General features: G+C 29.6%; 3 protein-coding genes across 5 annotated transcripts; all 3 read right to left on the bottom strand.

The window, feature by feature from the left end:
* Positions 1-6,692: 6,692 nt before the first annotated feature.
* LOC100806463 (probable low-specificity L-threonine aldolase 1) lies at positions 6,693-11,289 on the bottom strand. 3 transcript variants are annotated; one of them, XM_006577254.4, is made up of 10 exons: positions 10,978-11,289; positions 9,855-10,302; positions 9,637-9,748; positions 8,998-9,048; positions 8,255-8,326; positions 8,016-8,148; positions 7,821-7,879; positions 7,473-7,573; positions 7,262-7,328; positions 6,693-7,031 (listed from the first exon to the last, which is right to left on the bottom strand). In XM_006577254.4, the coding sequence occupies exons 2-10, from the start codon at positions 10,295-10,297 to the stop codon at positions 6,963-6,965; spliced, it is 1,107 nt and encodes a 368-aa protein (XP_006577317.1). In that variant the 5' UTR covers positions 10,298-10,302; positions 10,978-11,289; the 3' UTR covers positions 6,693-6,962. The 3 variants fall into 3 exon arrangements, with proteins under 3 accessions (XP_006577317.1, XP_003521772.1, XP_006577318.1); XM_003521724.4 differs by having other exon boundaries at positions 6,693-6,988; XM_006577255.4 differs by having other exon boundaries at positions 6,693-6,985.
* Positions 11,290-13,062: 1,773 nt separating this feature from the next.
* Positions 13,063-18,670, bottom strand: LOC100805399 (uncharacterized). The gene is made up of 10 exons (XM_003521722.5): positions 18,482-18,670; positions 18,228-18,327; positions 18,034-18,138; positions 17,578-17,655; positions 16,693-16,748; positions 15,874-15,931; positions 15,577-15,702; positions 15,370-15,465; positions 14,840-14,911; positions 13,063-13,414 (listed from the first exon to the last, which is right to left on the bottom strand). The coding sequence occupies exons 1-10, from the start codon at positions 18,574-18,576 to the stop codon at positions 13,352-13,354; spliced, it is 849 nt and encodes a 282-aa protein (XP_003521770.1). The 5' UTR covers positions 18,577-18,670; the 3' UTR covers positions 13,063-13,351.
* Positions 18,671-20,926: 2,256 nt separating this feature from the next.
* On the bottom strand, positions 20,927-22,165 carry LOC778176 (myb-related protein Myb4). The gene is made up of 3 exons (NM_001250798.1): positions 22,015-22,165; positions 21,806-21,935; positions 20,927-21,533 (listed from the first exon to the last, which is right to left on the bottom strand). The coding sequence occupies exons 1-3, from the start codon at positions 22,145-22,147 to the stop codon at positions 21,167-21,169; spliced, it is 630 nt and encodes a 209-aa protein (NP_001237727.1). The 5' UTR covers positions 22,148-22,165; the 3' UTR covers positions 20,927-21,166.
* Positions 22,166-24,782: the final 2,617 nt, after the last annotated feature.

The raw sequence follows: 24,782 nt of genomic DNA, 5'->3' as shown, positions 1-24,782 counted from the left end.
AACTTAAATGATGATACTAATATATTTTTAAAGACTAAAGGAATAATAAATAGTTAAGTTTGAGAAATAAAGTGATAATATAAAATTTAATTTAAAATTTTTAGGGATGAATACTTTATACTTACTTCTAAAGACTGAAATAGTGGTTTACTCATTTGAATTTATGTTGAAAAAACTATAAAAATAATATATTTGTATGTTAAGTAAGTTAGATAGAGTAAGAGGTGGAGCTTTCATAAACTTCACACACACACACAAAGAATGTTAAACAAGTTAATTGTGAAAATTAACTTCATTGTAATCTCAGTAAGGAATGTAGCATGAGGGCCCATCTACACACAAGAAAGTCACGAAAACGACTGTTCTGAAATTGAACATCAACCTCAAACAAAGAATTATCAAAAGTGCTTTTTGGATAGAACATCGAATCAGGAAACTAAACCAAATTCATTGCATCATGTATTATAGGAGTTTTTTATTATATAAAAATTAAAAGATGAACAATTATCACCATGTTATCTTTCTATTAATTTCTCTTGCGATACACCTAGCTCAGTTGCTCAAACATGGGGATTGTACGGTGGTTGAGTATGGTTTAGGCTTTATAGGTGGTAGTAATTGCAGGACGTACGAGAGTGAGATATGATGCAAAGACAAAATCCTGGAAGGACCCGGCGCGGACCAAAGGGCAAAGGGAGAGTTTATAGCACTCACTCACTCACTATTTCTTCATTACTTCAATGTATTGTCTGCTACGTCACAGTCACCAGTCCCCTCCGTTACATCACCTGTTCCTTATTACAATTAATTATTCTTGTGCTTCTACATGTAACTGTAAACAATTTTTTTTAATAATTAAGAGCTTGTGTTAGTAATTTTTAGTATAAAAATTGAATAGATTATAATTATATAAGACCCTTTTAATATTTATCATTAGAGAAAGAAAAAAAATAGTAAAAGTTCTTCGATTTTAACTAATATATGTATGAATAACTGAATAAGATATATAAAAAAAATCATTTAAGTAACTTCATAAACAACTAATCAACTATACAATATATGTTATAAGGTAATATTAAAAATTATGTCTCAAATCATTAAAGTAATTGATGCTGTAACTATCGTGCTTCGAGAAAAGATACATAGCTCAATAACATTCAAATATAAAGTATAATATATCTCCTTATATTAAATTTTAGGGTTTACATGTGTGTGTATCATAATTGATCAATCTAATAGTATAAAAAAACATTATGTATCTCTTAATATTTTTTTATACTATTAGATTATTTAGTTAATATGATATGTGAGTTATTAGGTATCTCTTAATATTTATCTTTTGTTTTGATTTTTATAAAAAAAATATTATAACTTAAAAAGACTGGTCATGACTCATTGTCAATTTGACTTTAAGTTTATGGGATAATTCTAATTCATCTAGCTCGTTATGTTTAAGTTACCTAACAAGGGAGTTTAAAAGTCTTTAACCACGCAACTTACTTAATAAGGAGGTTAGGCCAGAGGTTAGGCCAGATTATCAATGTTGTATAACTGATTGTTTTTAAATAGAATAGTTTTTTTTTTTTGTTTTTTTTTCTTATTTACTTTCATTCTTTATATGGCTTAACTGTTTCTTTCTTTCTTACCAAATACACTTGTGAGAGAAAAAAAAATCGACATATAGAGGATTTATATTAGACGAGTATGTTATACGAAGGACCTTTAGTTGTTATTTATTTATTTATTTTATAAAAGTGCTTTTATAATATAAAATAAAAAAGTGTTTTTTTATAAAAGTGTTTTTATAAACAAGTAAAAGTGTTTTTATGAAGAAAAAATTAATCTCTCATCTCTATTAATTTTTCATTTTAATATTTTTAGTTTTAACTTGAATTTTAATATTATATATATATATATATTTATATATATATATATTTATATATATATTTATATAAATATTTTGTTATTATAAATTTTATTTATATAAAATAAATAAAAATATATATTTTGCATTGATAATGTAAAATAAATTTACACAATCATTTAATTACAAATTATCATATATATAATAATCATGATTTTTAATTGATTAACAATATAAAATTATTATATATTTTTAATATATGACCCTTAAACTCAAATAAATATTTATTACGTACAATACACGTATTAAAATATTAATTTATTTATAATAAAATAAAATAAAATGATAACATCAAAAGTTATCTTATTATCTCTTTATTGTAAAAACATATAAATACAAATTTTCAAAAGAAAAAAAAAAGGTGAAACCAAAGCATTGGAAACAATAACTTGCTGTTTTGTAAAAAGCAGACACCTGGCCCATTACTAAACAAGGAGTCAAGAAGCATGTTGACATGTTGTTTGGCATATCTAACTAGTCTAACTATTTCCTGGTTGGTTTTCTTGTCTTTAAATATCATTAAAACTGACTGTAGAAAACGTCTCTCATTAACATCCAAAATTCCAAAGTGTCTTCCGAGAAAATTCTTAAATTTAAAGGTGCTACTATCGTTGCATACACAAGTTACCTACGTTAAAGGCAATTTCCCATCAGTGAAATCAGATTTAACAAAACAGAAAAGAAGGGACTATACTCCATTATAAGGTGGAATGAAAAGAAAAAGAGAGATAGAGAGAAGAGAAATATGAAGAAAGGAGAAAAAAAAAAACAACCGATGGAAAAAATTAGCAGAATAGGATGAGCTTAGCCTTCATATATATAGACTAATGTATACATTCTGTAATTACATTAATAATAAAAAGATATTGTATTAATATTTAATTTAATTTACTAATGATCTAAATTAATTTTTACACTGATAAAGTTACAATATAAATTCATAATAATATTGTGATATACTTTTTATAAAAATTATGCAAACAAAAATTAATTCAACGTCAAGTTGTTAGTATAAGAGAATTTTATTTTTTAAAATAATTTTTTTCATACACACGAAAATCAATCCATACATATTGTTAGAGAATCAAACTATTATCAGTATACTTAAAAAAAAAATCCAATTATTGATCGAACTGTGTTGTGATTCGTTGGTTTTACACTGTAAGCTGTAGTTTATAGTAGCTATAATATATACTTATGAAGTACAAGTAGCCTCCCTCCGATTAATATATGTGGTTGGAGCCCCACCAAACCCTGCACGGATAGGGTTGCCTTTAGCGTTTTACTTGCTAATTTCTACTTTCTGCAGGAGGTGAAGCTTAATTAGGAAATGCTGAATTGCCTCTATGTCGTTAATACCATTTTCAACGATGCAATTTAAGTAATACAAATTTAAGTAACTTTTAAATAATACTCTTTTAAATGACTTTAAAATAACAAGAAAATATTTTTTTTATTCATTTGATATGTTTTTACTGGTAATTCTTAAATGATCCCCCTCAAGTGAATTCATTTAAATAGCAACATAACTTAAGTTACTACTAAAGTTGTTTTTTCTCGTTTGATATTTTTTATATTATGTTTTATTTCTAATTCAGTTTTATTATTTAAATATCAACAATTTTTTCAATATCAATGAATTCAACGAGATTTCAATCTAAAATTTCGTTCAAATTATTCAAAAACTCCTGCTATTGGAATGATTCTAATGGTTTTTTTAAATAGCAACTAATTAATATGTATGTAATAAAATGCATAGTTTTTATTTTTTAAAAAAAATTGTTACATACTTTTGGAAATTAATTTCTCAAAATTATACAACAAAAACAAATCCACTTTAAATTCACCAAAAAAAAAAAACAAATACACTGTAATTATAAAAGAAAAAAATTTCCCCATAGTGTCTGTTAATACTTAATATAACTTGTCGGGATTGCCATTTTCACGCGTGTAGTTACTAGGTAGTCACTGCGTTTTTTAGTTAAAAAACATCTTTTTGTAAAATAAAAAGGCAAAAAAAAAAGAGGCAAGCATGTTGTGAGCCCACAAGTCTTGTAAGTTGTAACGTCAATGCTTTTTTGAAATGACACAAGAGTTTTTTTTTGTTTTTTTATTTTTTAAATCTGATTGCTGGACTTAGAACCAATGTTAGATTATTGGCAACGTATCTTCCTATAATGATAATACTGTGTTTGGATCATTTCATATTTTTATGTGATACTTTTGCTTAATGAAATCTTAATCTTTAAGTAAAAATAAAAATATATAATTTAAAAAATAAAGAAAGGCATAAAAAATGAGATATGATAAAAAAAATAAAGATAAAAAGCAAGGTATTTGAGAGGTAGAAAATGTTTTTTTTGTTATTATTAGGCCAAATGACCTATTTGGTTTATTTGCTCCTTTATTTTTTAAAAGTTTTGATCATTTTATTTTTTAAATAATTTCAAAGTAATCCTTTTATTCATGAAAAATTAACGTTATTAATAATTACAAATATTGGGTGGTTAAAAACCGCTAAAAATGTATTTATCAGTTTCTCTTTCTCCTTCCTCTTCTTCTACTTACACAACCGAAATCTTCTCTCAAATTCCTATTCCCAAAATCCTAACTCTTTCCTAGTATTAGTATTATACCTCCACGTGGTGGGGGCGACAGCCGTGATAGCCTACAGATGGGTCCTAGAAGAAGTCGAAGTCGCTAATCATCATAGCACGGGGGAACACCAACAAGTTTCGTGTCCACATCCTTAAAGTCGACAGTAGTTACAACATCTTCCTAATCATCGCCAATTACGTGCGTCGTCGCTGACATAGGATCTGTATCCTCACTGGCAGCGGAACAATCACAAATATGAGTCTGTGGAAGCTAATGTCAATAAGTGCGATGGTCACACTTCACAATAGGTTTGAGTTATTGTCCCTGATGGGATCGTTCCTTCCTCTGTCGGCATTGTCAGGGACAACGAGTCTCAACATATAACGTTGTGATCACCACTAATCCTTTCTTCCCCAACCTCAATTTCTCTAATATGTTTTTGTTTCATTCTTTGAGGTTTATTTGTTGGCGTTTAATAATTTGATTTTGGGTTCTAGGGGCTTTGAATGTGTAGATTTGATTTTGGGTTTTTTTTGTTCTTTAACTTTTGATTTTGAACTATCAATTCTTTGTGGATTTGCTAAAGGGTATATATGTGCAGTTGTTATTGTAGTTTTCTGGGTAAATTCAAATGTTAGACTTGAATTGTTGTGGTTGTCATTAAGTTTGATGTGTTTTGAAAATGAGAAATGATTTAATTTTGAATTTGTAATAGATGACATGTGATGGATCATAAAGCTTTGAGATTTAAGAGGAACAAGAAATACTATTAAGGTTATGGGTTTGCAAAGGAAAAAAGAGAAAATGAAGATGAAGATAAAAAAACTCACCCTTTGTGATGATTGTTATCTGGCAATATTTTTATTTTATTAATGATGTTAACTTTAGACGGATGAAATGATCATTTTGAATTAATTTAAAAAGATAAAGGATTAAACTGAAAAAAAGAAGATAAAACACTAAACAAGTCATTTGGCCTTATTATTATTTTTAATATTTATTATTATTATGTTAAAGTTGAAATATAATATTGGTTTTCATAATACAATGATTTCAAGTAAATTTATTTTATTGTATTATTTCTAATTTTTAAAAAGTATGTGTATTTTTAATTTTTGAAAAAATATGTATTATTTTTATTAAATATAAGACTAAAAATAATATTTAAATTAAAATTAAAACTAAAAAATATCTTTAAGGACAAAATTACGTTTTATTCTCAAGTAATTTGATTTGATTTTATTAAATAAATTGAGTCTATAATTTGCAACGACATTCATACATAACTCTATATATAAATTAAAAAAACTATATTGAAGAGAGCATCTTGATGAGACATTTTCTAACAATTTTTTTTTAAGAGTTTGTCTTCAATAAGAGAGTTTTCAGCCATAATTTGTTCTTTTTATATTTATTTCTAAATTAAGATTTAATATTTTCTAAAGAAATTATCAATAAAGTAACCTTATATATATATATATATATATATATATATATATATATATATATATATATATATATATTACAATATAAACCTTTGTATATAAAAATTAGAATAACCATATTAAATAGGAGGGTTTATAAGATTGTTTTTTCAACGATAAAATTTTTAGAAATTTGTCTTAATCTCTTTTTTTTCTTTATTTTTAAATTAAATTTTAATTTTTTAAAACATTATAAACCGTAAAAAATAATCACGTATCACTATATAAATTGTTTATCATAAATTTAAATCATAATTTATATGTTAAATAATATTTATTTGTTATAATTTTTTTATTCACGAGGAGAAAAAATATATGATAATTTCATAATTTTTGCTGATCTATCTTATTTTATAACTTCATTGAATTTTCTACTATATACTCTTTACACTCAATTTTTCTCTTTTTATTATTTTAACCAAACGAGAAAGGCATGCTTTCATTAATTCAAACCTTTAAATAAACTAAAGAATAAAATTTTGTTGCTAACTGTGAGCTCAATCTCCAGTGATCGAACCTTTGTCACTACTACTTGGCCCACTACATTTCTTCCTCTTTATTTATCTGAAGATTATATATTAAACCCTAGGTATGGAACAAGCACCTACTTTTGCTGCTATTTCTCTGCATGAGATAGTAATTAAATGTGTACGAAAGGAAGAATCACATTTTGCTCGAGATACAGCTAGAAAAGAATATTAAAGAGTATGCAAATTAAGATTCCGTAAAGGCTTCACTGTTCACTGTTCTACCACTGCAGACTCATGCTGAGAAACTTTTGGATTACACGTTGACATCATATATATCCATATATGTCATGTTCAAACCTTTTTACAAAGGTTCCTGTTTATTCACATGATCGAATGGAATTTGATCTTTAATTTGATTATTAATAAATATAGTTATATATGCGGCAGAAGGTTGCAAATTTCAATTTCGTCCACTAGTTGCCATTTTCATTTCGAACTCCATTGACAGCTTGCTACAACATTCAACAAAAGAGATCGAGTCTCAACTTTCATCTTCTAACAACGCGAAATGTATGCCAAATAAAAGTCAATGAACAAATTAAACACATTATAAGTAAAAGTCTAATAATGCATATATGTTCTCGAATTTCAAAGAATAAAATAAAAAGAAAATTTGTCGCTTTAAAAATAAAAATAATTTTGAGTTCTTCTCTTGTTACTAGTATCCAAACATGTACTAAAAAGAGTAGGGTTAATGTTAATAATAATGGATTCCCAGTCATCACCTGAAAGCACGACAAGGCGTACTGCACGTCACTAGCCGATATTTGGTGGTGGAAGACAATTCTCAATCTGTGCAAAAAGTAAATATTGTCATCAACCTCTTCGAAACAATTAGCATAAAGTAATACTGCAATGGCTATTTGATAGTACTACCAAAACTCATCTAAATTAATTAATTGCAGATTAAACAAATAGTAAGAGTGCAAATAAGACCTTGATGAGCCCATTGGCATAAGAAGGATACCATAGTCTTCCAAGTCCTTGCATAGCTTTGCTGCTGTAGCTCGTGAGCCCTCTTCAACTTCAACATATATCTAGTATATATCAAACATTATTTGTAAATGGCCGGTCGTCGTTAATTAATACTTGTTTCAAGCTAAGTATCCACACACAAAAAAAAAAAACTGTTTAATTAATAAGGGATAGCCTGGTCTCCCGATTACACATATTAATCATCTAAGTTGCTGGCCTAATAGACTAATTAAGCAATGGCATGGAAATTTATATAGAATATCAAGTATCAACAAAGTAATTAAAGCAACAATAATGCTAAATACTCACGATATTGGTTTCCACAGAAGAGATATCCACTCTCAGTCCTTTAATTTCATTTAATCCATCTAAAAACAAAAAGGACAAAATTATATGAGAACAGCAAGTGAAATTTAGGGGGGAAAAGAATAAAAAAAAAGATGTATATAAAATTGTAATTCTTCGAAAAGATAAGGACAGTTAAAATAATTGTATGACATTTACCAGCCAAAAGTTTAGCTTTATTGTGATCACTTTGTAGCTTTCCAACATTTTCCTGCAAAGCAACGAGTGCCGCAGCACAAAGGATGCCAACCTGCCTCATTCCACCACCTAATGTTTTTCTTAGCCGTCTAGCCTAAAATAGCAGATGCATATATATACTACTTGACTTAGTATCAAGTTTCTTTCAGAATATATATATATATCGTTTATTGTAATCTAGCCACCAAAAGATTAAGTACCTTGGTGATAAAGTTATTGGAACCAACAATAACAGATCCAACTGGAGCACCGAGGCCTTTTGATAGACATACCTAATTCATATATTCAAGGAATAATCATAAGTTGGTTAGTTCGATTATTATATAATAGGATATAGGTAAAAAAAAGTTTGATTTGAATTTGGTAATAAAATTAGATTTCTAGAACTTCTATGAATAAGATAAGATAGCTAAAACTGCTAAAGTCAACAGATCATACTAATGTTTGTTTGTCTTCTTTTAAAAGAAACAATTTGAGTTTAGTATAATTTAAAAGATTATTAAAAATGAAATTAATTTTTTATTAAAGAAAAATAAAAACAACTTTTGCATAAGTAAATTTCATAGGAGTTTTTCTCTCTCCCTTTTTTTATATTTGAAATTTCAAATGCTTTTAAATTGTAAATTAATTTTTATATTAGAAATTCCAAATGTTTTCACTCATTCATTACCCAAAAAAATTTAACTTTAAATTAAAGTAATGTTTAAGATAAAAAAAACAAAGGTTCTCTAAATCTTGAAAAATGTTCCTCTAAAATGAAATTGTTTCTAAAGTGATGAAATTAATTTGATCTAAATATATTGCGATAGCCCACTAGGCACTAGACTAGCTAATTATAATTTAAGCTAGACACAATCTTATTTACTCTTTTTAAAAATAGGCTTACTTCAGAAGAGCCTTTCCATGAAACTTGTCCAAAAAAAAAGATAAAAGAGAAACACACCGATACTGAATCAGCTGCTTGAACAAGCCTATCCACAGGGACACCTAGTGCCTGTAAGATTTACAATAAAAAGACATGCAGATGTTATTCCAGTATTGGAGTACTACAACAGTAAGAAAGTGCAATTAAAAAAATCAAAGTACTCACTGGAAAAAACAAGAATTCGGATTCCCTTCAATCAGGAAATGGAGCATTTATATAGTTACTCAAGTCAGAATCATTAGATAAGGATTGAAAGATTTAAGTTTCATTCTCAAAAGTGCATCATTGGATCGACTTATTTTTAGGAAATAATTACTTATTTCGATTGAATGCTTTAAGTTACTTCTTGTGAGTTATTTTAACCAATTATTTCCAGAATTAAGTTGAATTGAACAAAACATACTATAAAAATAACCAATTCTTTAATGGAGATCTTTTGCTGACACAAATACATGTATTCATAGAGCATATAGTAGAATAAAGATCAATCTTACGTTTCATTATTGGAGATTTTAGACTGACAGATATTATTCCCACATTTGTAAGTATTCAGCTAGCTAGGTGCATTTTTCAGGCACAAATTTTTCTTGATTTGCAGTGATTTTACTTAAAGTTTTGTGAACAAAATCAAATCATAAGTAAACAAAATTTACTTACAACTGATGCATTAAATATTCGGGCTCCATCAATGTGAAGCTTCAATCCATGTTTTTTAGCAACCTCTCCTACTCTGTCTGTATATTCAACTGAAAGACATCTACCACCAGAGCTACAATCAGGAAAAAAAAATACCAATCATTCTTACTGCTTATATAAAGGATATTTAACCAATTAATGTACTATTTAGAAAATTTTTGAACAGCATAATTGCTTACTTTCCATGAGTATTTTCCAAGCAAATAAGCCTTGTGGTTGGATATACTAGCTCCCCCTTTGGATCTCTGATGGCAGCCTCAATCAAATGAATGTCCATGGTTCCATCTTCATTGTTTCTAACTGTTGTTGGATGCACCCCTCCAAGGGTTGCAATGCCGCCATTCTCATAAATGTGTATGTGGGAATTGTCTCCCAGAATAACTTCACTTCCCCTTATGTCACAATGCACAAGCACTGATATAAGGTTGGCCATAGTGCCTGATGGAACAAAAAGTGCACCTTCCTTTCCCAATATCTTTGCCATCTCTGTCTCTAACCGAAAACAAGAGGGGTCACGGCCAAGAACATCATCATCAACCTCAGCACTCGCCATAGCAGCTCGCATTGCTTCACTTGGCTTGGTTACTGTATCTGACCGAAGATCCACTATCCTAGGTACCATTTTCTCTGGCACCAAAACAAGCCCAAAAGTAAATGTTATGTGCCATTCTCATTATTTGCATTTGGTGCAAGACTAGAAACACCAAATCACATAAACAATTTTATACAAATTAATGCTTACAGTGACATTTTTTTTTTTTGGCAACCATTGTTGGATTCAAATTCCATAATTAATAGACATTTTTGGGGGAAAAGGAAAAACCCAAGTTCCCTATGATTACACTACAAATGATCATAAAATAGTCTCCATGAACAAGTTCCCCATGGTACACTACAAATGATCTGAAAATAGCTTCCATGAATTTGCAAGAAATAAAATGGGGGAAAATAGAGCATTTACATGCTCAAACTCCTCGCTGAATTCAAGTTGAGCCAGAATTCCATAAAATCAAATTACTTTTTTTTCAGAATTATTGCCCAGTTTCCTATTTACTAAAGCCACAGGGTGATAGATTAGCTAATTACTCTCAATTTAATTAACAACAGTAAAAATCACAAGAAAATATATGAGCACTGATATATAGCTGCAAAGAACATGAGACAAGCAAGGCAAGTGGCAAATACTACTGTGGTTTTCAGCTAGTGAATCCTAGTTACGAAACATGGAGTTAATAATGCTTTCTTTTTCCATCATACAGAATCAGTGGCAGAGAAAGGAACAGAGTCAAGGGAATTAATTACCTAGATACTCCAACAAGATTGCAAGTAACCCAAAAAGTTAAGTATGACTGAGGCAACGGTGTCTGCAGTACACACTTATTCCAAGAACTTCGTACTGAATTGAGGAGGATGGGAACAAATATGACTTTAAATACTATGACAACATGAGGAAGAAGAAAGGAATCAAATTGTTTTTTGGACCATTTCAACAACAACCGATGGATAATTTTTGTTTTTTATTTATTCAAGTTGTATTGTAACCACAGTGCAGTTTCAATGGATTTCTCCACCAACTATTGGTTTGTCTATATCCATTTTGTCAGTTTTCATGTAACGGATAAAAAAATAATTCCTTATCAATGTATAAATTCTACTATGACCAGTAATAAAATAAAAAAGTCACCAAAAAAAAAATACGACCACTAATAAAACTAATAGTCTACCTGTTTAGTCTTTTTTATTATTATTTTAAATAAGAGTCTATCTGTTTTTTTTATCCGTAAAAGTCTATCTGTTTAGCCTTATTGTATAGTAAATGGTTTGTTGCCTTTTTAGTTTTTCAGTGTTAATATTCACGCTAAATTTTATAAGATAATATTTATTGTTTCAAATAATTATTATATTTATAATATTCAATCGTAAATATATTGTCGCATATAAAACTTACCATGAATATAAATCTATAATAAAAATATATTACCACATTGATTTTACAATTTTTGTTATTATGTTAAATTCATGCAAATCTTATTAAAGTTTTAATGCAACAGAATGTCAAACTTATTCTAGAATGAATCAACAATGAATATATATGAGTGATATATCACCAACAAAAATAAACAATGGATAGATTAAATAATAAAAATAATATTAACTAAAAATAAATTAATAAAATATCAAAATAACCCTGATTTTATATGTTTCTCATGCTTATCCTCTCGCTCAGTTCATTAACGAGAGGATGTCATTCTATTTTTTTAAGAGGATGTCATTCTAGAAGTATCGTGTTATACATAGATGATAAATTATTATTTTGTTCTTGGTCAAGAAATTGTTATAAATGGATAAAAAAAATTGTTATGAATTGATTATCTTATGAGTTATGACTCGTATTTTGTGCTTTATTTTATTTTATTTTATTTTGGGTCAAAGAAACATTTGTTGAAAATATCCAACAAAGGATCATTAGTTTTTCTTTTTTACTGAACAAAGGATCATTAGTTGTTGTACTTCTTTATGGTTTTGTATGAATGTCCTCACCATTGATGGGTGTGGACTTTATTTTGGTCCATGTGAGAAAACTGTGTTCGTTGAGTTAACACCCAACTAGCCAACGCGAACTGAATAACCTTGGGAGTTTTCCATATAATGTTCACATTGCCACCAGATCAATATTTTCAGGTATTTCTTCAATTCTAACTCTCGGGATTTCTCTCAATATATGGACTCACCTTTTTTCGCGTATGACAACAAAATTTGTCCACCTTTTACTTTTCATTTTACCTCTTTAAGTTCTGGAGAGCATATTCACAGACTGGGTACTATGTCATACTTGGCCATCCCTAACAAAATCGATACCACCAAAAGCCAAACACTTTTCATGTGTCAAATGTTTTTATTAATTTGCTATATTTATTATCTAATTTTTAATATTATTTTAATTAATGACATCACATCATATATTTCATCCATTCTAAAATAAAATTATATTCAATTAAACTTAAACTCAATATTATATAAGTTTTTCAGTTTCAGGTTATTGACTCACGTGGAATCGACAAAACCATTGACACAATCTTCCTCCAATCTGAATTATACAACTATTCTCTAAAATTTCAAATTTGTAGCACAAAAAACAAAAAGAAGCAATTTTCCCCCTCATTGTATGAAATTGAATGTATACAATTCTTTATTTATCCTCTTCATTGTTTGGAATCTAAAGCATACAAATTCTTTATTTACATTTTCCTCGTACGAAAGTGTAAAAATTATCTCATTTATCCACACGATCAAATAAGGTATCTTACATGATAGTATTCTAAGTTTCGAACTCTCAAATGACCTTTTTTATTTATTTCCGATTAGAATAGATAAACGAGAAAAACGAGCAAGAATACAAGACTTATATACCACTATGATGTGAATAGTCAAAATCAATATAAATGACCCCCCTCCCTTCCCAAAAAAGAAAAGAAAAAAGTACCATAAGAAAGTTGACACTATCCCTAATTTAGTATATTAAAACAAGGAAAAAGCATCTCTTTTGACAAAATTTGTAAGAAAAGCACTTTAGTTCACAATAAGAACAAAAGAAAGAGAAGGGAGGAAAAAGACTTAAAAAAAAAAAGGGATGGTGAATAGATGCATGGTTTCTTCGTCTTCAAGACACACTCCACTATCTATAATAAGATGCCATGATATAAAGCATGAGTGCCGATGAAGTGGTGATTATCAACTCCTGCAGATACCATAAAGGTTGTCAACTTAGCAGCAACACACACTGACCAATGGGATAATACATAAGTTTGTCATTGGGCAATCAAAAAACATGGAAAAAAAACTATTAATAACAGCAGTGTGTGGTCTTATTTCCAGAGTTAATAAAAACCCAATGCATGGTCTTTAAATGTGTCATTGAAGAAACAACTTCTCGAACTCCTCCATTTATAAATATATCAAATCAGTTACACGACATCAAATTGGTCTTTGAAGGAAAATGAATGCCACTAATTATCATCAAAGATGAAAACATTAGTTGGTACCTTCGGTAGTTCAAGGGAAAAAATGGCTAATACCTGTGCTTAGTTAATTGATTTTATTATAGATTCTAAATTCATATGCACATTAAGAAGCGAGACATGGGAAACCATCATTGCAAAGTGTGAGAAAAGACTATCAAAATGAAGACAAAGACACATCCTTTGGAGGGAGAGTGACTCTAATTAAATTTGTGTTAACACCTATTCCTATTTTCCATTTCTCTTTCTTTAGGGTCCCAAAGAAGGTGGTGGGTAGGTTTGAAAGTTTGCAATGGTGGTTTTTATGGGGAGGGGGAGATGACCAAAAGAAAATATCATGGGTCAGTTGGACGGATACCTGCACATCTAGGGAGTAAGGAGGATTGGGGATTCGAGATTTGAGGAAGTTTAATATTGCCCTATTAGGGAAATAACATTGGAACTTATTTCAGAACCAGGGGGAGTTATGGCCAAAGATTTTGGAATCAAAGTACAAAGGATGGAGGAATATGGATGAAGAAAGAAGGAATCAAAAGGATTCGATTTGGTGGAAGGATTTATGTGCTGTGTGTGGGGCAATAGAGGAAGGCAAGTGGTTTAACAATGCTGTGAGGTGGAAATTGGGGAGCGGTAAAAATATAAAGTTTTGGGAAGATGGTTGGGTCGGAGGAGGTGAGTCAATGTTGGGGAAATACCCGAGACTCTACAGCATTTTAGAACAGCAACATCATGGACAGAAAGTCTTGGAACAAGCTCTATTTTTTTGCTAGCTATGGCTATAAAATTTTGAGAAAAACTTCAATATACCTTTCCATTACTGGTCCAGCAACATTAAGGCTGGTTTTTTGTATGGGGGGAGGGTGATGCTAACTAATTTTTTGTTGTTGGGTGGTTCTCAGCTGTATTATTAGTTACTGGACTCTGGTACACTAATATGTACTTCAGCTGGTTCTCAACTCCTTCACACCACATGAACTAAAATATAATACTCATGTAACCAAAAAATAGTTCCAAATCAGGAATAAAAAATGTCTCAAAGGCAAAAACAACTGCAGGCCATGCATATATTATTCACAAGGATAGTGGATAGTTCTATCTTTATATATTTTAAGCCAGGAAGGACTGCTCATGTATTAATAGTATACCTGACTGTTGTACAAAAGAGTAGGAATAAAACCACCTGCAAACTCAATTATGTTCAAAATGAAAGTGTATGCCTGCAAGAAAAGAACCAGAAAATATTAATCTTTATTTGGAAAATAAAGATTAAACTTGGTACAAGTGGAAGTCAAACACAATACAAAATTAAAATCTCTGTAAATGGGCTACCACAAATTTCTTTCTTTAAAAATACTCTTCAAATAAGAAATTCAATAAAGATTAAAAAAAAAGGAATATTAATGATCTGTCATACCATGACGAAAAACAATTTGGTTTTACATGAAGTGAAATAAGAAAAGAGGATGATAAGATGAATTGATCCCTCTCTCCCTTCCTCCTTGTTTCTTTTATCTTTCTTTGTTTCAGGAAAAAATCATTTAGATATATTATATCAGATTCCGAGTACCCAAAAAAATATATCAGCTTCCTTATTAATTGTTACAGAAGCCAAAAATTAGGGATATCAAAGTACTGATCCATGAGTCACACCAAAAGATCTAAGGAATCATCATACCAAAGATGAAATAGCTACACATCCAAAAACCAAGGCTAGTGATCGGAGCAGTCGTTTTCCCATGCGGAGTCCTTCTCCTGTGTCTTCACCCTCTTCCTGTAGCCAACAGTAACATGAACTATACAATTCTAATGATAACCCAACATGGTTCAAAAACTAAGATTTTAAAATTTCACCAAATATGCTGTCATAAGAGATGAAACTCACATTATATTTGGGGGTTACAGGAGATTCAGAGGCTTTTAACTTCTCAAAAAGCCTATAAACAAAGGCAAAGGCTAAAAACTGCAAAGGTTTATATTCAGCACTGCGCTTGACAAGGATCCAAGCTGTCTGCAGACAGATGATAAACAATTCTGTTTAAATACTACAATTTAAGACAAAAGACACAAGATTGATATGGTTTTTGAGCATTGATATTTTCCCAAACAACAACAAAGCCTTATCCCACAAGGTGATATTTTCCCAAAAATAAAATAAAATAATCCCTTATATCCTACTCACAAAAACAGCAGATATTGCCAAGTTGATGCGCATGTCATTTTGACTTGATTTAGTAAGCCTGAAATTACATTGAAGGACAAAATAACATCAAAAGATACAAGTAGCTGTTAATAGATTGATAGTGATAAGGGGGAAAACAATAATTTGAATAAAATGTAGAACACTAGAAATAAATGTAATCCATTCATGCAAGCAGGAAAAATGAGATTTTCCTTCCAAGCTATTGTATCCAAAAAGCATTTACAAAAAAAGGTCAAAATACAATTTTGGTTCCTCATCTGAATTTTTTTGTTTTAGTTTGGTCTCCCTAGTTTAAAAAACTATAAGAAATGCCACGTCAAAATGACATGGATCAGTACTAAAATGGTGTGTGTGTGTGTGGGGGGGGGGGGGGGGGGGTAAGTGGTAACTAAACTAATCCAAATAGAAATCGTGATCTTCTCAAAGCAACAATAATATAAGAGTAATTGAATCATATCAAGAATAAAGGATATCCTAATTAATACTATTTATTTGGCAGTTTGATTAAGTGTTTTTTTATTCGGCTTATTTTAAAGAAATATCACCTATTTTTTTCAACTTTCTAAGAGCGCTTCTGAAAAACAAGAGATCATTTCCTTTGAAACAAACATGCTGTAACCATGATTGATTTAGATTTACACCAAATTCAAATTTTTTTTTTTCGGGGGGATGGTAGACTGTCATGCAGCAAAGCAACCTATAGTGATCCCAGCAATTATTTTAGTAAACTTATGGTAGCAACAGCAATATACAACAACAAAACTACAATCTCATTAATCATAAAAAGCAACATTAAACCTTGGCCCCCAAGGTATAACTGGAAGCTTGTCAGCATACTTGATCTCCTTTGAAACCTGCATTTAGTTTAATAGGTACATTAAGATTTTGAGATGCAAACAAAAAACAACATATTGGGGTCAAGAGCAATGCTAGCAACACACTGTAACACATCCTTTCTCACACTCTATATTATTGGTTAAAATTTATAGGAAACTACAAAATTATGAGTGGAACTCATTAAATATGGAGTGGCACACACAAAATATTGTGATTTCCAAAAAAATTCAACTAATAGTAAAGAGTGTGTTGCTAGCATTTCTCTTGGGGTCAAATACTTGGAAAAAAATAGGAAGAAGGCACAACACATATTTGAATGAGCATTTTTTTTCCATAAAGGTATCTCCTAGGGAGATAGTTGTGCACTTTTCAATATCTACTACCCATGCTAATATGAAAGCATTGCATAGCTGAAGCAAAAATCATGATTGTTGTATACTTTTTCAATATCCACTGCCCATGCTAAGCATGAAAGATTTGCATTGCATAGCTGAAGCAAAAATCATGATTGGGTGGGTACAGTCCGCATAGAGTTATCAATGATTCTAAGACGGGAATTGATAAATCATAATCCTGGCAGTTACTTCATCATGTCATTCTGTCTAACTTCCCCCACCTGCTCACCCAAAGCAGCCCAAAGAAAACAATGAAAAATAGCAAGAGTTCAAGATAAAAATGCACTATTTTGAGAAGGGGAAAATACATCAAATACATCCAAAACTAAATTAACAAAGTAGCTTCAACCTCAAACACAAGTTAACCAAGAAGTATTTCAGTGTTGTCATGCCATCAAGTTATGCGTGTGATTTTAAGTATCCACAAAAAAGAAAGATTTCCCTACATTACCTTAAATGATCCAAAAGTCACACCCTTTTTCCGATTAGACAATTGAGCCATCATGAGTTTGTCATATGCCTTTTCCAGCTGATCATACATTCACAACACACAAGATCCCACACATTAGTGCATTAAACTTTGACAAAAATCATATATCAATACACATCAATAAGAACCAAAAAAATAATGGAATCATCAACCTCATATATCACATATGTGAGTTTTACTTTGTAGGACAAGCATTAGAAGTAAACTTAAAATATTATATTATACATATTGCTCAGCTCATACTTTCAATTTCCAAACATGATTGCAAACAATCAACCTCACCCATTTGAAACTTGGAAAACTAGTTTTCATGTCAGCAATGACATCACAGACTGTTCCACAATATAATATTGTTGGAATACCAATAGTTTATCAAAACCATTTTATCTAAAAACAACGGAAAAACAGTTAACCTACTCTTGAAGCAGTTGCTTCATCGCCATTCATCTCAGCCTCCTTCTTTTTTTTAGCATATGCTGCCTTGACCATGTCAAATTTCTCAATAGGGCTTACACCTAGCACCTACATCACATACAGCAACTCAGATACAACTTGAATGACTTCAAATTCCAAAATATGAGCTAATCATGGTGAAGTTTTTCACTTTTTACCTCATAAGGATTAAATTCACCATCGGGATTAGAGCTTCCTGCCGCAGATGCAGCAGCACAGATAATCTTTCTATCACTCCATGCTGCTGTCTGGGGAAACCTGAAAACTCACACAAAATTGCATTTTATTAACCCTAGAAACTAGAAATGAGCTCCACAAAGATAAGAAACGCGTCATATGCGGAAAACAAGAGAAGTTGAAACGAAAATTTAATCTTACTAAGTGGATAGAAAGAAAGAGAGAAACGGATGACCTGAGGCTGATAGAGGTTGGAACTTTGGGGAGAAAATTATTGTGGGAGAAACTCAATTTGGGGCAGTGCAGTATGTTAGAGATTCCCAGAGCCATTGGGCGCGCCACTGCAACGATGTTATCTCTCTCTCAGTTTATGCCTGAAATTTAAGTTTTATAGGGTTTTGCTTTATCTTTCTCAATTTCTTCTTTCATTGTTTCGGATACTAGTATCATACAGTATTTGGTTTAGATTAAAGTTAGAAAAATAAAATCATTTTTATAGAGATAAAAAAGATAAATAATTAGGTTGAAAAATGAATAAAATTAAACGCTTTCTAAAATAAGTGAGTCATTAAAAAATATAAAAATAAAAAATTATGTCCTATAAGAATATAAATTTTTTATCATCGTTCAATCACAATTTATTTTATTGTATATGATAAATTTATTAATTTTTAAAATTATTGTATATGATAAATTTATTAATTTTTAAAATAATTATATTAAAATAATTTAAATGATGATTTATAATTAAATAATAATATAAGATTGGTTTACACGGTGAGTGTGTAGATATTAAATAAAAAAAATAACCTTGACTAAGAAAATCAACAAATATTATGCATATATAATAAATTGTAAATTTGTCAATATTTTTCCAAAAAAAATTGAAAATTTGTTAAAATTAATTTTTCTTTTTTTTTAATTGATAGTTTAGGTGAAATCCCTGTATATACACACTTGATGGATGTAAATTCCATTTTGTGTTAATTGTAGGGCCTAAAAATTGGAAGCCCTCACAGTCAAATGTATGGAGAATTTGAGATTGACATAATCTAATTGAGTGTGGTATAGTGCATAAAAAATAGAGGTAAACCAAGTGAGAGAAATTGCATGAAGTCGATTAATTTAGTGAACTACAGTAGTGAAATTATAATACAGTAGTGAAAGTATGATCCTAATATTTATAAAGGAGAGAAACATAAATTAAAAATGCAAGAACCATTTCAACAATTTGCTAATGTTTCGTTTTAACGGCTCCATTCTAATGTGGAGTACAAGGACAAGCAAATCTATGGATGATCCAAGGTCAAAAGATGTTTGCTTAGTTACACAGAAGCAGGCTATTATTGTGGAAGAGCCAATTAAAACTATTACAGTGGGAAAAACATTTTAGTCGTAGGATGCATTTTTTTCTTGAGATAAGTGTGGGTACACTGTAAGAATGGTTACACTGGATTTTTTTAAAACAAAAAAAATGACCCCTCTTCTTCGCATTGCTTTGCTTCTAGATTCTTACTCCCTTCTCTCGTTTCTCCATTATTGTATCTATATGCTTGTTCATTTCATCAAATTTAAATAAGCCACAATTTATTCACCAACATCTAAAATTAAATTACAAACATCACCATATATTCACCAGATCCCAAATTAAATTACAAGCATCAATATAATTTTTTTTAAGAACATAATAAAATAAATTAAAATATATAAAAACTAAACTGAAAAAAAAAACACTTATGCGATCTTGGTGTGGTGGAGTTTACTCAGGATATTTTGATTTCCGTGGTGAACCCAAAAAAAGCCCTAGTAGGCATCCATGGAGAGCTTTTTGACACCAACGACAGCTTCTTGTAGACGAGGTCATGACACTGTGGGAAGCAAAGGAAGAAGCTTGATGGAACCAAGGGAGACAGTGAACTTGATTTGCATAATAGGAAAGGAAAACATTGTTTTTTTTTTAAAAAGAAAAAGAATAATCCAGTGTAGGAGGAAGTCTTACGGTATATCCTACAACCAAAATAATTTTCCTACTGTGGAAAACATTTGAAACTAACATAGTAATCATAAAGCGACATCAACGGGCCATTATTATATTATCATAAAAAAAACAAAGTGTTTAATATCACCACTGTGCAGTACAGTCAATCTATTTTAAGACTTGTTATTTTTTAAGAGTTTAATATTATTCGGCAAGCCGTGTTAGATTTTACTTCGATTCTTCAGTTTTAAAAAGAATTTAATAATAGGCAAGTATTGTCAACATTAGAAAAAATTACACAGTAAGGTTTTTTTTATTGGTAAAGTACACAATAAGTGTATGTATTATTTTTGTAATTAAAAAGACAATTTTTTTTAGAATAGAAATAAAAAGCAAAAAAGATAAGATACTGAATTGGAAAAATATAAATGATAAAATATTGAAAGTAGAATATTAATTATTTTTTAAAAAGAAGATGTTATACTGGAAAATACTTTAAAAAATTATTATCACTGTTTCTTTTTTCTATTTTTATTTTTAAAAACAGAAAAAAGTTTTCAAAAATAATAATTGTAATTGCAATGATTCCTAAGAACTAAGAACTACATAATTGAATTGAAGTTTAAAGTTGAAGGAAAAGTTTGCCTTTGCCTCAAATAACAGTCAAAAGTCACTACCAAAAAAAATGGCAGTCAAAAGTACTTTGTTTCAGTATATATGCATTTACAAACTTCTCTCGAGCCTTTATTTAAAAATTATCCATCGATCATCTTTAGTTTTCATCTGGCAATTTGCTTTGCCAAAATGGATTTTAAGTTTTGTACACAAACACCAAGCTGAAACCAATTAAAGGTTGATATCTAAAAATAAAAATAAAAAGTTAATTTGTAGGAGTGAGACAAATTATATGTAGTATCTCATGCAATCTAGCTATATAATATCCTAGATTTCCATTGTCTCATGATGTTTGCCCTGATTTGATGAATATATATTGTACCAAAATTCCATTTCTTCACTGAGCTGACAAGAACCATGATTGTCCTTAATTTCTCCAAAAGTATCTGAGGAGACTGCACCGTAAAATCCTGCAATAGGTGGATTAATATTCCTTGAGGGTAAACCGTAATTGGCAATCATTACACTTGATGCATTCGAACTAGTATTTGCTTGTGCCTCTTGCAAGATACGTGAGGAAGGATTGCCATTGTGCACTCCACTTTTCTGGATCCTCTTCTTCAAATGGGTATGCCAAAAATTCTTTATTTCGTTGTCTGTTCTTCCGGGCAAACTTGCCGCTATAGCAGACCATCTATGCAATCAAGGGGTTCACACTTCACAATCATATTCTATAATGAGAAAAAAGACTATACACCGAAAATATGTTACATCTCATATCTTCTTGAAATCTTTAAAATAGGAAATGATATATGCATGGCATCTTTTTAAATCAGTACACACGAGATATTTGGAGTTCTTGTTTCCGTAGCCAGAACTCATTCACGGAGAGAGACAGAGAAATAGAGCTAGAAAACAGTGTAGTCAATTAACAATATATATGTTAGGTACCCTACATGCACCAACCTGTTTCCAAGAATTCCATGTAGCTTTAGGATGGTATCCTCTTCTTCCTTGCTGAATTTCCCTCGTTTAATATCTGGCCTCAAGTAATTTATCCAACGAAGCCTACAACTCTTGCCACACCTTAACAAACCTAAAACAATCATATCATAGCATATAGATTAGAAAATATATAATACAGGAAAAAGGAATGTAATTAGCACAGTACTGACCAGCTTGTTTAGGAAGCGCACGCCAGTTTCCATGGCCATATCGTTGAATATGAGAAACCAATATCTGATCTTCTTCAGCAGTCCAAGGTCCCTTCTTCAATCCCATTCTCTCACAACAAGGAGTTCTCGTCATGGTCGGTCACTGCACTGCACAACACAACACAATAATAATGTAAGCTCCTTTTCTTTCTACTAATTAATAACTTTGCTGTGGCCTCGATTGCGCTCACGCTCTTTCAAGGTACCTTCGATCGGCTCCTTTATTAGGGAAAATATACAACATATATATATATATATATATATATATATATATATATATATATATATATATATATGTGGTCCAAATAAACAGCATATATGGCTTCCAAAACAAAAGTACTTGATAGTGATCACATCATATCATATCCCTTTTCGTGGGTTTTCCAATTCCCGTTTTACTACTCCAAATTAAAGCACGCACACCTACACTTTGAAATTAAATAATTGCAAAAATGTGTGATCAAATCAAAGTTTCTATACTTTTTAAATTAAATAATGAATTTAGTTTTCAAATTTTAAAAGTATTCTAATTTTAAAAAATATATTAAATTCTTAACACGAGAAGCTAAATTTACATATATTTTAAAGTTTGAAGATAAAATTTATGGACATAATTAAGAATATAAAGACCTTGACTATATGTAACCATGTTATAAAAAGTAAAAAAAAAAAAAGAAAAAACACATTTTTTCCTTAAATAAATATATAGGAAGACCTTATCACAGTTTTGTGATAATCTATAGAGAGATGGGGCACTAGCTTGAAGAAACTGCTCCCATAATTAAAAATGCAACAATAATGACTTTGAATCGTTTTGTGACAAAGTAGCAATTAATGCTTTGTAGACTCCAACTGAGTTTCCAGGTTGCTTCTCTTTAAAACTTGGGCGTCCTGTAAAGGGCAAAAGTAATGATATATGTTATGTTATGTTATGTTGTGTGGGTCAAAAGTAGTATGCGCGGCATGGACAAAATGGACTTCTTGATCATGTCTTGCTATTGCTACTGTTTCTGCCGCCTTTTCTTTCCATTGTCCCCGTTAAGTGCGTGCGTGCTAGTTACCATCTTCAATGCTGCTGCAATACAACAAGAAAAAACACATTATATATTTTTCTTTCCTGTTGCATTGTACTTATATAGTAATAAGTTTTTTAAATGAGAATACTTCAGTTACTGTCACAAACGAAAATAATAAATAAAAATTAAGTTAAATTGTAATTTTCATCTCTCTTTAATTATCAATACTATTTTGGTTCTTTGATTATCTTTTTGTGATTTTAATTTCTGCATTAAAAAATAATAATTTTAGTCTCTCTCAATTTTTAGAGTGTTTTATTTCTTTTATTTTAGTTCAATTTTTATTGAAAGGAAGATTTGACATTAAAAATTGATATGTGTTTCAAATTAACAAAAAGAGAGTATATAAAATAAAATATAGGTATATCATTTTTTTATTTTACAATAATACATATTAATTTAAGGTATCATTAAAAATTAATTCAATCGATTAAAATATAAATATACCAAATTATCTGTAAATGCACAAAAAATGTATAAAAATTAAGAGAGAAAAAAAATAAGAGAATGAAAATTATGAAATAATTAAAACGGTGATATAAATTAATCTTGATAATCAAGTTTGTTATAATTAACTTTAATTTTAATTGTTCATTTCTGAGTAATACAATTGAAGTTCATTTTTTATTATTTTATGTGCTCTCTTTTTCTCTCGTGATCTTCTCTCTGTGTATATGAGAATCTTAGTAGTATATATTTTATATGCATTCTTTATTGTTGATATATATTTATTAAAAATCATAAAACTAACTAAATCTCATTCTTTATTCAATAAGTCATATTCATAATTTTATATAACTAATAATAGAAAATGTCTTAGAATAAATGTGTGTTTGATCAATCTTGATAAGATTGATTTTAGTTAAAATTGATTTTAAAGTAACCTAATTTATAATTGTATGATTTTCTTATAAATATAAGTTAAAAATAAAATTCAGTATATATGTTTTTTTTCATCTAAGACAAAAGTATTCAAAATAACTTTAAATTATAATTAATTTTAATTCCAAAATCAATTCTGATTTTAGATTATAAAACATGAAACTTGCTGTAGTAAGAAGAAATCAAGACATAATGTCACGCACTAGACATTCATGAAGAGTACGGGCTTTGAATCCATCTAATTTAATGCACTTTATCTTCTTATTTTCATTCATCCCCTTTCTTCTTCTTCTCGCTTTGTGAGGCATCCTATGAACATCTCTCCCGTGGTTCCTCTTATAAAGGCAGGTAAGTGGCTTTTTCAAGAAAAAGAAAAAGAATGATTTCTTAAAATTAAAAATCTTATTAAAGTAATAAATTAACTCTTATATTTTATATATTACACGCCATTCTTTAATGCAAATTTTTTTTTTATTATATTTCTCTCTTTGTGATAAATATTTTTATCATTAATTAATACTTGTCCTATATTTTTTTAAAAATTCTCATTTTTTTACCTTAAGGTTTCTATTCATTTATATATATATAATAGCGCTAGCACATGGTACCTGGAATAATAAATAGCAGCACTGCAAGATTTTCTTATAGAATAATGTGTCTCCGTATCTCTTTGGGCAAATTGCAGGTAGGTCAAATCATCATGACAAAGGTTGACTTTGGTGTGTAAAAAACAAGGAGAAAAACTCTTCTTTACTACGATCATTACGCCTT

This window comes from Glycine max, chromosome 3, assembly GCF_000004515.6.
Source record: "Glycine max cultivar Williams 82 chromosome 3, Glycine_max_v4.0, whole genome shotgun sequence".
NCBI lineage: Eukaryota > Viridiplantae > Streptophyta > Magnoliopsida > Fabales > Fabaceae > Glycine > Glycine max.
This window is presented reverse-complemented; position numbering and strand designations above follow the sequence as displayed.

Excerpts from the sequence above, each read along its gene's own strand:
- LOC100806463 (XM_006577254.4), bottom strand. The coding sequence starts at position 10,297 with ATGGTACCTAGGATAGTGGATCTTCGGTCAGATACAGTAACCAAGCCA. Across the intron at positions 9,749-9,854 it reads TTGGAAAATACTCATGGAAA|CTCTGGTGGTAGATGTCTTT; the intron begins GTAAGCAATTAT and ends TCCTGATTGTAG. Across the intron at positions 7,880-8,015 it reads TAAAGCTAAACTTTTGGCTG|ATGGATTAAATGAAATTAAA; the intron begins GTAAATGTCATA and ends TTTTGTTTTTAG.
- LOC100805399 (XM_003521722.5), bottom strand. The coding sequence starts at position 18,576 with ATGGCTCTGGGAATCTCTAACATACTGCACTGCCCCAAATTGAGTTTC. Across the intron at positions 18,139-18,227 it reads GTGAATTTAATCCTTATGAG|GTGCTAGGTGTAAGCCCTAT; the intron begins GTAAAAAGTGAA and ends TATGTGATGTAG. Across the intron at positions 15,932-16,692 it reads GTTATACCTTGGGGGCCAAG|GCTTACTAAATCAAGTCAAA; the intron begins GTTTAATGTTGC and ends ATGTAATTTCAG.
- LOC778176 (NM_001250798.1), bottom strand. The coding sequence starts at position 22,147 with ATGACGAGAACTCCTTGTTGTGAGAGAATGGGATTGAAGAAGGGACCT. Across the intron at positions 21,936-22,014 it reads TGCGCTTCCTAAACAAGCTG|GTTTGTTAAGGTGTGGCAAG; the intron begins GTCAGTACTGTG and ends TGATTGTTTTAG. Across the intron at positions 21,534-21,805 it reads CATGGAATTCTTGGAAACAG|ATGGTCTGCTATAGCGGCAA; the intron begins GTTGGTGCATGT and ends TTGATTGCATAG.